Source organism: Arachis duranensis, chromosome 5, assembly GCF_000817695.3.
Source record: "Arachis duranensis cultivar V14167 chromosome 5, aradu.V14167.gnm2.J7QH, whole genome shotgun sequence".
Taxonomy (NCBI): Eukaryota; Viridiplantae; Streptophyta; class Magnoliopsida; order Fabales; family Fabaceae; genus Arachis; species Arachis duranensis.
The window spans coordinates 22,019,036-22,032,477 of NC_029776.3; the positions used below are offsets into that span (position 1 = coordinate 22,019,036).

Below are 13,442 nucleotides of genomic sequence, written 5' to 3' on the forward strand. Positions count from 1 at the left end.
AACGTAGAGAGATGGAGAGGAGAGACTAAAGCTGATTATTGAGTAAGAATAATCTGAGTGAAGAGATTAGAATTTCATGTTATAATTAAACAGTTATATATCATTAAATATAATTGGTTTTTATATAAATAAAATATTAAATTATTAAATAATAACTTTAGCTTAGTTATTAAAAGTTTTTTACATTAAAGTAGAAGTCTTTGATTCAATACGCCCATTCTACTCAATCCACACTCAAATCTAATTGGATTGAATACCACAAATAAAATATATGTTACCACTCCTAAAACCCGTAATCAACATTATTATGTCTTCCTTTGCCATTTGCATTTCATCATACAGAGTACATCCACTAATACATGGAATAAAGAAATAAAATATAAATAAATCATAAATGTTAGGAAGTCCATATTGTTAATAAAAAAAAATAAAGGTTGTCTAATATTAATTCAAATATAAAATAAATACAAAGAAAAGAATATTAATCACTTTGTCTAAATGAATAAAGTATTCCCACTAAAAACGGTAGTAGTATATTTACTATTTTTCTTTAAATTCTAGATTTACATAAAGGGTCCAGGTGGTAAAAAACTAATAATGCTACAATAAATGGTCCCCACAAAAAATATTCTGATCAACAGAGAAATTTAATTTAAATATAAAAATAAATGGCCCAAGCTGCTCCTTCCAAAAATGACACCAAGTAAAAAAAAAAAAAAGATTCCTATAATTGATAATTGTTATTATTATTCCCTTAGGGACATCTAACATTTCTTCCAGGTCCACCATAATAAAAGTAATTCCCCCAAACCCTATTGATTCCTCCTTGAATGTCATAGCAATTAGGGTGGTCAGCAAGAACCTTGAGATTTGACAAAGGAACCAAATTGTTATCCCAATCCACAACTTGCATGTTCCTAAAGTATGAGGCTTTTCCAAAACCTTCCCCAGCAAAGTGACCACTTCCCATTTGTGTTGATGTGTGATACCCTGATTGCCTTGAATTCACAATTTCACCCCCAAATTGCACCATGCTTCCATGATTTCTTAGGTGTGTGAACAACACTGATGGCCAGTACCCCACTAAGACCCCTGATCCAAATTCCAGCCACCAGTTCCCATGCTTTGGATCCTACATACACACCCAATATTTCAAATTTCACATTCATTTATTATATGTTCTACTCTCAAGAATAAAGTCTCTATTTCTGAATGTTAAAAGAGTATATCACTTGAAAATAATATTTTTAGATAGTTTATAAGTCCTTCCACCTAATCTCAATTCTTAATATAATTGATAATACAGCTATCATAATAATAATCTTTGTTAATGTTATTTTAATAGAATGTTAGAGCCAATCGTATTTCGTATACTATAAGCTAGGTCTTCTATATATATACATTGCTTAAAAATACGGTAAGCATATGGCATTTATGAGTGCTATTTTGATACCATCAATGACGGATCTCTTTTCATTTTAGTTTAATTTAATTTGTGACATGGCAAAGATGGACATAATTATGAAGAGCAACATGTTAGCCAGGTTGGCCAGTGAAATAATGGGTCAAAAAGAGTGTATATGGAGGGGAATTCACATTGGCATTTTGTTAAATTATGATGGTGTGAGTTCAGAATTAGAAACTCTTTGGTGGCCAAGAAAAAAGGAAAAGAAGAGAATCTTGTAAAGAAGCAGAGCATAAGGGAGCTTACAGTTCATTATTCGAATTCCACAATGCATGCGTGTAATGTCCCAAACCCAAAGTGTTAAAGTGAGTAAAGTAGTTCATGTTACTATGATGGGTCACCCTTCAAAAGTTTGTGAACGTTCTCTAAATCTCACTTATTCTATGCAACAATGTAAGTTTCAAGAACGTAAACATACTTACCATAAAACAATACGAGTATATAATATAATAATACATTAACTCTATCGGTTGTTTTCCACAAAATATATTATATTACGAATAAATATTTAAATTAATTTTTAAAAATTTTATATTGAATATTTCAATAATCTTTTTTTTATAATATTTTGTAAGAATTGAATTGTCTTATAATAAATTTTTTTAGAAATTTATTTATTCAAAAATAATGGAAGAACTAATCTATTCGACTGGAGTAATTTTTTTGAAGATGAATTTAAATATTTACTTGTATATTATATATAAATTTCCTTTAGTTATAGTACTTAATGGTTTCGCCTTTTGTTGGTCCTGAATAAAAAACACAAAACTCAATAGGGTTGCGAGACTTCCAATATAGTGGAAAGCCCACCATTGACCATGTTTTTTTTTTCTTCTACTAATTTTGATTAGCTTCATTTAGCTTTTGACCATGAATTTTGGTTTCGACTTCGGAGACTTTAAAGGAACACTTTGGCGGGACCCTTGTGAGGTGAACCTAAATTGGTTGTTAGATTTTCAAATTTTCAACTCAGCTTGTCTTATGCTCATTAAAGCTTAAGATTAATCCAACCCAATAAAGGCATAAACACTTCATAATTTTATATGACTTGTGTAACAAAGTATAACTTTTCCAATCAAGAGTGTAAAAAATACCAAAGAAACTTGTAAATGTGAAAAAATGTTACCTTCCAAATGAGGAGGCTAATATCAAATTGGCCTCCGTGATATGAAGAAGTTGGAGAGATTGCAGCTCCAATTGCAATTCTATTGTTGGTTTGAACAAATCCTGAGCATAGTAAATTGTAGCATCCTGTTGCTTGATATGCATCACTCTGCTTAATAATAAAATATTCTTAGATAGATAGCAATTGTTACACTTCAAATTTAAGCAAGGATCAAAATACACTTTACTTACCGTCCAATAAGTAAAGAATCTAGGGTAACTGTCTCCGTATAGCTCCGGACTGACCTGCATCAAAATTAATTCAAATTAGGGATAATTGTGTAACATAAACTAAATATTGAGTAAAAAAAGTTATTTTAAATTTTTGAGTTGGTGACAATTTTAATGTAAATATTTATTTTAAATCTTGAAAGTAACAAATTAATCACAAGAAAATGTTTTAAAAATATTAAGGATAAAAAAAAGTTTTACACTTAAAATAATAAAAAAAAATGAAAATGAGAGGTAGGTAGAAGGTGGATATGGTATCTATAATTTTGGGTTTGTTTAGACGTTATTTTTGAAAAAGATTTTTTTTAATAATATTTTTTAAAAGAGTTTTTACAAAAAAACAAAAGCGATTTTATGTTTGGATATCTCGTATAAAAAGATATTTTTATTTATCAATTATGTTTGAATAAAATAAGATAAAAGTACTTTTTTGTTTATTTTTTTATGTGAAAAACATTTTTTTTTAAAAAATATCTTTTAAAAAAAGATATAAATTGTAGCTTATCAAAAAATATGTTTTTTTTTTATTTTTCTAGTGTTTTTACTTTTATTATTAAAAATTTGTCAAACACACAAAAAAATTAATTTTTTTATATTAAAAAAGATTTTTTTTATAATTTAATGATGACCAAACAAACACTTTAAATGCTAACAAAAATAAAATGAATTATATTTTAGAAAAAAAAAATAAAGAGAGAATTTACTGATTACATGCCTGCCAACCGGCTTCAATGGTGTTGAGATCATTTCCAAAAGAACCAGAGATGACCCACATTTGTGACAAGCTGAATTCATATTGGTTTGTCACTCTTGGTGCCCACACATTTATACTTGCTTTCGCTCCATAATATTCTTCTCCACTTACATACCCAACTGCATGCTATTCACAACAAAAATTTATGCAATTAAGTATATATTTTTATTAACACTATACTCAAATTCATAGTAAAAAAGACAATGGCTATTGATCCGGAAAAAAGAAACAAAATAAAAAAGAAGAAACTCTAACTACCATAATACCATGTGCTTCCTTTACAATACAAGTTTCCTTTGAAAAGATGAAGAAAGAAGAAGTTGATACCTCATGTCCATTGCTGTTAGTGTCCCTTCTAACACGGCTTCTTAATTTTCTCCCAAAAGTGGAAACAGAACTTGCCCTCAGCATATCTTCTTGTGTTGTTCTTCTTATTGGGATTGTACCTTCTGGACAATATTCTCCAGACATGCTCCATACTTGAAACTCTTCACTCCTTTCCTCAACTTCATGCTTATATCCTTCAGGCCTTTCAGGAGCATCCTACACATGCAACCAAACCTTCTTCAAATTGTTCTACCTTATTTGCTTAATTTCACATAATCAGAGTAAATGTCTTTTTTGGTCTTTTGACTATTTGTCTTTATAAAAAATAAGATGTCTTTTTATAATTCAAAAATTCTTAATCAATTCTAACCATTTAGATAACTGGTCTATACGATTTCTGTAAACGATGACTTGATGATGTGTCAAAGGTTGCTTAGATTGATAACAAGGGCCGATTTATCCAATTAAAGATTTTCAAATTGTAAAAAGACGCAGCACAAATAATCAAGACAAAAAAAGGAAGGACATATACTCTTAACATTTCAACCGTATAACTGATAATAATTACCAATGGCTTCTGTCCTTTCAATTGAGGATGATCAAAAGCTGGTTGTTGATGAGTTACAACACAGTCTATTATATCACCATCTGAACTCTACACAAGAAACAAAAAACAATAACAATAAGAGAAAAGAAAAAGAAAAAAAAAAACAGAGTATAGAAAAACAGGGGATGAAACAGGGGAAGTGGAAAAAAGCATGAAACTTTGAGAAACCTCAATTGTCTTAACAGCAGGCTTATTGATCTTTTGAAGATGATTTCTTATGAAATTGAACTTTTTCAACTCTTCTTGCGGCCGAAGTGTTTGATTGGAAACTGGGTCGTTACCATTACCAACTTCTGTGGACGGCGGCGACGACGAGGACGATAAAACAGGACAAACCAAAGAAACAAGAAGAAGAAAATGTACAATGATTGGGAAGCTCAAACACCAGCTAAAATCCATGCTTGAGAAGCTTCGTTTTGTTCTTGTTTTCATATTTGTGTTCATTTGTTTGCATTGGCTTTGTCTTCTTCTCCTCCTCCTTCTTCTTCTTCCCCTTCTTCTTCTATGGACAAGACAAGATAGCTGTGTGTTCCAACACATGGTGAGTATTCGAAGCAAGTTTTAATTACTAATTCACCATTCTCAATGCCTTGGAAGCAAAGAATAATAGCAACAAAGTTTCTTTTATTCTCTCTCTTTGGAGGGTAGTGATTATGAGCTTGAATTGAATGGGTTTGGAGGTTTTATTACTCACAATTTGTAGTTGAACTCCCAAAGCTCTAGGATTGAATAAAATACTACTCTGTAGAGAAGGGGTTTTGGGTTTGCGTTTTGTTTTCAAGTTTTGGCCATGTGGGTTTGAGAGTACTTATATAAATGCATGAATAGTGATGAAATCATGCTAATTTTTTAAACTTTAGAAGAAAGAGAGTGCATAAGTGGTGCATCAATCATAATTTCTTTAAAATAATTATTATATTTCCTCAAAATTAATTTTATTTTAATGTCATCACGTATCTTTTTTTATTGAAGTACAAATATGCATTTTGCTTCTGCATGAAAATTTTTATTCATAATATTGAAAAAAAATATTTAAGATAAAAAGTGATAATAAATATATTTTATATTAATCGAATTATGTTTAAAAGATAATATTATATTTAAATCTGTTTTTAGCGCCATTATAATTTTATAGTTCCTCTAAACTTTTTGCATTGATTTTGGTTAGTTATAATTTGTTATTATAAATTTCAATCATTATAAAGATTATTATCTTTGGTCCATATCATTTCGTTTTTTGTTTTCTCTGAGTCTTACAAATACATATTTATACGAATTAATAAATATCTTAGAGGTTTAATTAATAAAAATATTATGTGCTAACAAGAAGTCATGCACAAAAAATTGATGTTATGCTCTTCCCTAACAACCATTTCCTCCGTTTCAACAATAGAGAAATAAATTATATAACAATTTAAATAAAATGATATAGTTGAAAGCAGCAAATTGGTTGGATAAGGAAAGAGAAAAAGAAAAATGTAAAAAAATGTGTAAGAGGCTATGTTTCCGGTCTCCAATACAAGGACTGAAACCTTTAGCTTTTATGTTGTAAGTTTTTAAGGGCAAAATGTGACTCTGATGATTTCATTTTCTGTTATTCTTTACTTTAGGTCTCTGGACAGATTGGAATTTCAATTGGTTCCTGGCTTTCCAATGTTCTCTCTTTGCTTTCTCACTTCCCAAGATGTTCTATTCGGTGACTCATCTACTCCAACTTCAATTTCATTTATTTAATCAATTGATTTTATCTCTCTCTCTATATATAGTACTATATTATTATACCCTATATAATATACCGCTCCACTACAATAATCTTCTTTAGTGATAATAAAGCTAACCTACTTTGATGATTTCTCAAGATCTAATTTCCTACACTGTTTTCAGTTAAATCTATATTCTGTGTATGTTAGTCGAGAAATGTTTTTGAATAGGAGAAGCCGATTTAAAGTTTTGAAAGGATATTAAGATAAGAATAAAGGTTTAAATGATATATATGTAGGTATTTATTGGGAGTTATTCTGCATATATTCCATTTAGTAATTTTTTGTAAATGGAATAAGTATTTAGTTGAGAAATCGAATAGGAGCTCGAAAAGAAAATTAGACGGTTATGTTGTGGTGAGAAATTGAAAGTTTTTACCATATGATAAATTTATGGGTAATATTTATTAGCAAAAAGAGTGAAAACAGTTATCTGAGATTGTACATACGAGACATCATCATGTTACTAATGATCGGTTATAGAAGTAGATTATAAATATTAAAAAATTTTAGGAATTAAGGGTTGAAACTTTACTTTAGAAATTACTCACGCACACTCACCTTTCACGGACTTTCTGAGTCTGCTTCGAGTCAATTATTTGTAGGATTCCTTCCACATGTCTTTATTTTTTTTTAATTTCCTATAAACTTTATCTTTCAAGTAAATTTATGTTTTAAGCAATGTTTATCTTTCGAATGCAATTTACATTTCAGTACTTTTAATTTTCATGCCCAAAGTACTTTGACCAAGTCGAAGGCACTTTTATAGTTTTCTTTAAATTTTAACGCAATCTTCTTTGATTTCAGTCAACTTACTTACTTACTTTTCGAATGTTTGGTTTTTTCAACTCTTCTATTCTTTATAAATTTTAATTTACTTTTTATCTCAAAATTTGTCTAATCGAAGACACTTTGATATACTTATAGAAAACTGGTACCTGCAAAAGAGGAGTAGGTTTCGCTTTCAAACTGGCACCACCATCGATTTGCTAAAAATTGACAAAACAAATTGGCACACCCGATGGGACAGTTTTAAATTAAAGTGTGTCAAATAGTTTTTGGTGTTATTTGGTGTATGAGTTTGAGAAGTGAGAAGATCATTCACATGGCTGATGAATTATCAAATGTGAATGGTGGTTCGTCCACCAATGATAGCATACTAGTAATTATGCAATCTGCGGACATAACCTCATGTTCAGAAGGTGTAATTGGAAGTGAAAGCATAGCGGTTACTACCGTACAAATTGGAAGTGTCGGACGTAACATTCGTCTACGTGGTTCTTCGCCACCAATCCAACCTCCATTAACCATTGGATGGCCTCCTTATGGTCTCTCTCCTGGTTATACCCCACCAGTGAGTGGTTTTGCTCCTCCTGTTCGTTTCGGGAGTACGAGTGGAATAAATAATCATAAAAACCCACAACAACATTCCAAGTATTCTCGTGATTATAATGTGGGCTCTACCTCGAATGCTGCTAATTCCATGGCAGTATATCAACAGCATGTAGAGGAAAGTCGTCATGACTTGGTCAACTTATTGACTCAACAAATGATCACAATTCTAAATCCTATGATGGCTGATCACGAAGTGAAATTCGAATCTCTTGCTATACAAGTCAAACGAATTGCTCAAATCGTGGATTATGAGGAAGATGAAAGGCATGATGATGCCAGGGAAAATAATGAAGGATTTAAAAATGTGTTTCAAAATGAAAACAATATTTTAAATAGAAAAAATCCTCATATAGTTCTCCGTGGTCAAGATGCTGATGAGGTTCTAGCCAGATTACGTGCTAATCATGGTGGTGAACGTTATCAAGTCACAAGAATTATGGAAGAAGTACTCAATCAAGTTGGTTTAAATGTCGGGTTTATGAATCGACCTCATTTTATGTCTGCTTTTTCTCAAGTTGTTTAAATGGATGAAGTGCCAAGAGGGGTGAAAAATCCAAAGATAATCACAAAATTTACAGGGGAAGTTGGAGAGTCAACCACTGAACATGTTGCTCAATATTTGGTCGAGATTGAAAATTTGGCCAACGATGAGAATTTGAAAATGAAGTTTTTTCCTTCTTCCTTAACGAAGAATGCGTTTACTTAGTTTTCGAATCTCAGACCAAATTCGATAACGACATGGAATCAGTTTCAACTACTTTTCGCGCTCAATTTTATCGAGGGGAATTGAATGTAGCAGTTATTGATCTAGTTGCTTTGAAACGTGAAGACGGTGAAACTATTGATGATTATATGATACGTTTCAAAAATGCTAGAAGTAGATGTTATGTGTCATTACCCGAGAGTGAAGTGGTGAAAATAGCAGTTATAGGGCTAGGATTTTATATGCGTCAAAAGTTGCTTAATGTGCATATTCCTGACTTAGCCCATTTGGCTGAAAGGGTTCATCAGATAAAACGTATGAAAAAAGAAAAGGAGAAACATAGAAATGAAAAAAAGTTAAAGAGTAACCCTTTTACTCGAAAAGAGAAAGTCATTATGTGACTATGGAGTCCTCAGAAGAGAAACTCGATTTCGAGACAGAGATCGATTTGGCTGAACTTAAAAAGGGTCCTCCATATGTTTGTTCTTTACTTAAAAAGCTTCCTAGTAATGAAAAGTCGAATGATTCAAAACTGAAGAGTGAAAAGAAATATAGTTTTGATATTTCGAAATTTGATTAGATTTTTGATGTGTTACTTAAAGATAAACAATTAATTCTGCCTGAGGGTAGAACCTTACTTTCGGTGAAAGATTTAAAAGGAAAACCTTACTGTAAATTTCACTAAGCAACCAGTCATTTGACTAATAGCTATGTTCATTTCAGGGACTTAATTCAGGAGGCTATAACGGAGGTGCGTTTGAAGTTCGATGATGGGAAAAAAGAAATGAAAGTTAATGTTGATCCTTTCAATGCTGATGCTAGTTTTGTTGAACCATGTTTTGGAGTGAATATGGTTGGTATGTCGTACGACTTTGATGTGGCTCTGGATGATTTCGAGTCATTAGTTTGATCTGTGTATCGTCGAGCAGGAGATGGCCTGCTAGATTCTTGGTACAGCTAAAGATTAAAGATCAAGACGTATCTTTATGTCCACGATGTAACGCTGTATTCGACGCTAAAGCAACAGCAATTTTCAAGAAAGAAATAATGAAGAAGGAGTTGGCTCACAGAGAGGAGCAAGCGCGTCAGAGGTAGCCAATTCGACATATAGAGGATCAAAGCTCTAAGACCCCTCAGCAAAATGTTGTTACACCTTTGAGTCGGTCTCAGGCTATAGGGGTCCAATGGATTCGGAATTGTCAGGAATTCCAGAATCGAGATGCTCTATATCGACGGAACCCATAGTGGGGACATCGAGGACCTCCTCGAAATCAACATCCATACTACCGTGGTCAAGCCAGAGGATACCCAAGGGGTAGAGGTAGAAGGAATCTTAAACAAAATAAGAAGCCTCAAGCAGACAGAATAAAATAATAGACTTCATTGAGGAACATATAATCCATCGATTCGGAATTTCTCAAACATTGAGCACTGATCAAGGGACTATATTTACTGGTCAGTGAATTTAAAATTTTGCAGCTTCGAGGAATATCAATATGGTTACTTCAACCCCTTATTACGCACAGGCTAATGGGCAAGTTGAGGCAGCAAATAAGATTATGATAAGTTTGATTAAAAAACAAATTGGAAATAGACCTCGAACTTGGCATGAAACGTTGAGTCAAGTACTATGGGCTTATCAAAATTTACCAAGAGGGTCGACAGGTACGTCACCTTATAAATTAGTTTATGGCCATGATGTTGTGCTCTCATTGAAAATTAATTTGAATACTTTGAGGATATCTAAATAGAACAACTTGCCAGTCGATGATTATTGGAATGCTATGCTTGATAAATTAAATAAATTAGACTTAGCGAATATTGGCACTGGAGAATATGATTCGACAAAAAGAAAGTGTTGCTCGAAATTATAATCGTTGAATAAGAGAAAAGTGCTTCAGTATAGGCGAATTGGTTTTGAAAGTTATTTTGCCAATGAAAAAGAAATCGAGATTTCTTGGCAAATGGTCCCATACTTGGGAAGGTCCTTTTCAAGTGATAGGATTGTATTCGGAAAATGCATACCGAATCAAAGATATTGAATCAGGAAATATAATTAACTCGATTAATGGTAAGTACTTAAAGCAATATCATTATTTGTTGAATCAAAATCAAAATGCATAAGTTCGAGAGAAAGGGAAACCATTACAAATACTAAAATTTAAGGAGAAGAAATATGAGGCGCCATGAGTCTTGCCAAGTCTGAGCGTAACTTTGCCCTTTTATTGTTCAGGACTGAGAGTGCCTCAGCATGCCTAAATTTTTCATATAGGACCTTCTCAAATTATTTCCCACATTCTTCTTGTTTGATCTCAATAGAAACGATTTCTTGGATGAGTTGTTGTTGTTCTTGCTGGGCAGTGGCTAGAGGCGTGGTTATATCAGCTCTTTTCTTACGAATTTTGGCAAGTTTTCATTAATCTGGGCCAATTCCGCTTCAAGTTTTATCTCTTCCTTATCATAATGAGCTTGAACAGAAATTACCTGAGAGATTCTCAAATCGAATTCCTCACGGGAAGCTTTGATTGGCTGGAGGGGCTGCAGTATAGCCTTTTGCCTCGGTTTTGATCTTAGCTTCCTCGCTTTCAATTTCTTGAAGCTTGTTCTGGATAGCTACGCTGTTGTTGGCAATTTGCTTGCATTGATGGACTATGGCAGAATGTGGAGAAGGATCCGAGAGTTCAAAGGCAGAGTTCAAAAGATTAGACAAAAGCTTGTTGAGGGTTGCATCACTAATCCAGTCAGTAGGTGAATGGTTCAAGAGTTTGAAGAGTGATAAAAGCTGTTCTCGAGCATCAACATTTAGCTCAGATGGAGGACCAGATGTAGAAGGACCAGGGAGTATAGGGACAGAAATTGGTACTTCGTCTTCTTGGATAGCTTGATTGAGGATGGAGATCAAGTTGACCAGGGTAGCACTTGTAGGTTCGGTAGGGACACCCAAATTCCCAGATCCTTGACCTAGGGGAGTTTAGAATCCAGTTTGTTGGGGAGGACTGGAGGTTCTCTGAGGAAAAGGAAAGGTTTCCAAGACTCTGGATGGAGGAGAATCTAAAGCAGTAGTTTCAGCGACTCGAGAGAGAGATTCAAAGTCAGGGGCTACTTGGCATTCAGCAGAAAGTGCAGCCTGGTTAGCTGGAGAAACATGTCCAAGGATCAGAGTCTGTGTTGGAGAGTGCTGAGTGGGCTCCATTGTTAAGTTGACTATTTGTGTCTTAGTTGGATTCGAAAAAGCGACTTGGAGGGGCTGAACAGACCCTGTAACTTGGATTGATGAATGAGATGTGGTTTGTCCCTGGTCATGTTGTTGTTGTTGAGATGGCTGATCAGGTGCCACAGGTGACGTGATTGATTGAGCAGCAGTAGTAGGCTGACTTGCAAGATACACAGTTATGAGTTAAGATTTATTTTAACTTAAGTGGAATATATGTAGAAATGATATAGTGTACCAGAATGGGTCTTATTCTTCGAACTAGCTGAAGACCTAGATCTGAATCGATTGTATCCTCTGATTGTGAGGATGCAGCAAGGATATTTTGAATGGATGGTTCACTATCCTCAGAGGAGCTTTCACTTGATGGATGCAACTGTAATTGATGAAAGATTGAAATTAAGAATTGTTAAGTAAATGTGATTTTTGAAGTATTTCAGTTCGAAGTGCATATTTGTAGGTAGAGAGTAGTTACCCTTCTGGAAGTTCTTGTGGGAGTCCTTCGACTCTTTCGTTGTGGTTGTCGTGAGGAGGCTGTGGTGTCAGCTTTTCTTTTTTGAGATCTTTTAGGAGAACCTTCAGCAGCAGGAGTCGTTCGAATAGTAGAATGCTGGATTTCCTTTAAGGTACGAGTGTACCTGGAGTAGTAAGCAGTCCACCATTCGAAACAAGATTTGGTGATATATGAACTGTGATCATAAACGAGAAAATTGAAATGCTCTTTCTGTTGTTGATTTTTCAAGAGGCAGAAATCAAGTTCCCTTTGAGAAGTCAAAGTGATATGGCAAAATGGTTTATTGTTTCGAGGAAGTGGAGTTGGGATGGCTTGTGAGAAACCCAGTTGCCTTGCTGTGAAATGAGGGGCGTACAGGGTCACTTTGAACTTTTTCTTTTTGTGTTGGGGCAGCCCTGTGGGAATTACTTGAACAGCTAGCAAATTTTCCCAACTTTGATTAGCCAATTCATTTTCTTTAGCGTCATTTGGAAAGAGTAAACGCTCAAGCCATGCAGAACCACAATTTCAATGCATGAAATGGGTGAAATTGAGGTTTTCATTGTATAAATCTTTACAGGAATGGAAGAGAGAAAAAACAGCCCAAAATTGGTCTTCGTTCGATTGTATTTCTGAGAAATCTGGCTTAAAATAAGCCAATCGGAAGCTTTCGATGTGCTGTTTATCGGTAGCACCACCTCCAGGCTTTATCATATATTTTTCAAAAATGGCATTAATCCATAGTTGGAGAAGCCAAAGAGGGCCACTTGTACTGATCAAATAATTGTTTCGAAGACTATTTACAAATTGGCCAAGCTCTTCGAAAACATGCCCTAAAAGAAGCTTGGCCAAATTAAGATTATTTCCTTCATGAAGTAGAGCAACCAGAGCAAGAAAAAACTTTGACATTTGAACACTTCAAAAACAGAAAATGATTGTATTTATCCATAGAACAGAAAGGCTACATGCTCTTCGTCTGTAACAGCAGTGTCCTCTGCACCCATGTGATGAGTAATAAAGTCACTATAGGAATTGGTGGGGACAATATTGTATTAGTGTCTAGGTTGCATATCAGAGGTGAAGTCTGGAAGACTTATCGGGAGCCCTGTAATAGCGGCTACGTCCAAAAGAGACATACCAATCATTCCACAAGAAAGGTGAAAATTGTTGGTAGTTCTATTCCAAAAGCATGTTACAGCTCTAATCATCCAAGGGAGCATTGAAAGTGAAAAGTGGGAAAGTCTTAGAAGGTCTTGAATCCCCAGAGCCCCCCAAGTAGCGCTCTTTGTGGGAGCAAGGCGCTGATGCCAGGCTGTAAAGTCAGTCCCTTGA

General features: G+C 33.9%; 1 protein-coding gene across 1 annotated transcript; it reads right to left on the reverse strand.

Moving 5' to 3' along the window:
- Positions 1 to 693: 693 nt before the first annotated feature.
- LOC107488812 (uncharacterized) lies at positions 694 to 5,313 on the reverse strand. Its single transcript, XM_016109587.3, has 7 exons — positions 4,717 to 5,313; positions 4,510 to 4,596; positions 3,942 to 4,157; positions 3,576 to 3,740; positions 2,822 to 2,875; positions 2,592 to 2,738; positions 694 to 1,132 (listed from the first exon to the last, which is right to left on the reverse strand). Exons 1-7 carry the CDS (start codon positions 5,086 to 5,088, stop codon positions 755 to 757), a joined length of 1,419 nt encoding a protein of 472 aa, XP_015965073.1. The 5' UTR covers positions 5,089 to 5,313; the 3' UTR covers positions 694 to 754.
- Positions 5,314 to 13,442: the final 8,129 nt, after the last annotated feature.

Coding starts and splice junctions, on each gene's coding strand:
- LOC107488812 (XM_016109587.3), bottom strand. CDS start 5,088: ATGTGTTGGAACACACAGCTATCTTGTCTTGTCCATAGAAGAAGAAGG. Junction 2,876..3,575: donor CCATTGAAGCCGGTTGGCAG/GCATGTAATCAG, acceptor ATTTTGATGCAG/GTCAGTCCGGAGCTATACGG. Junction 1,133..2,591: donor TTAGCCTCCTCATTTGGAAG/GTAACATTTTTT, acceptor GTGTGTATGTAG/GATCCAAAGCATGGGAACTG.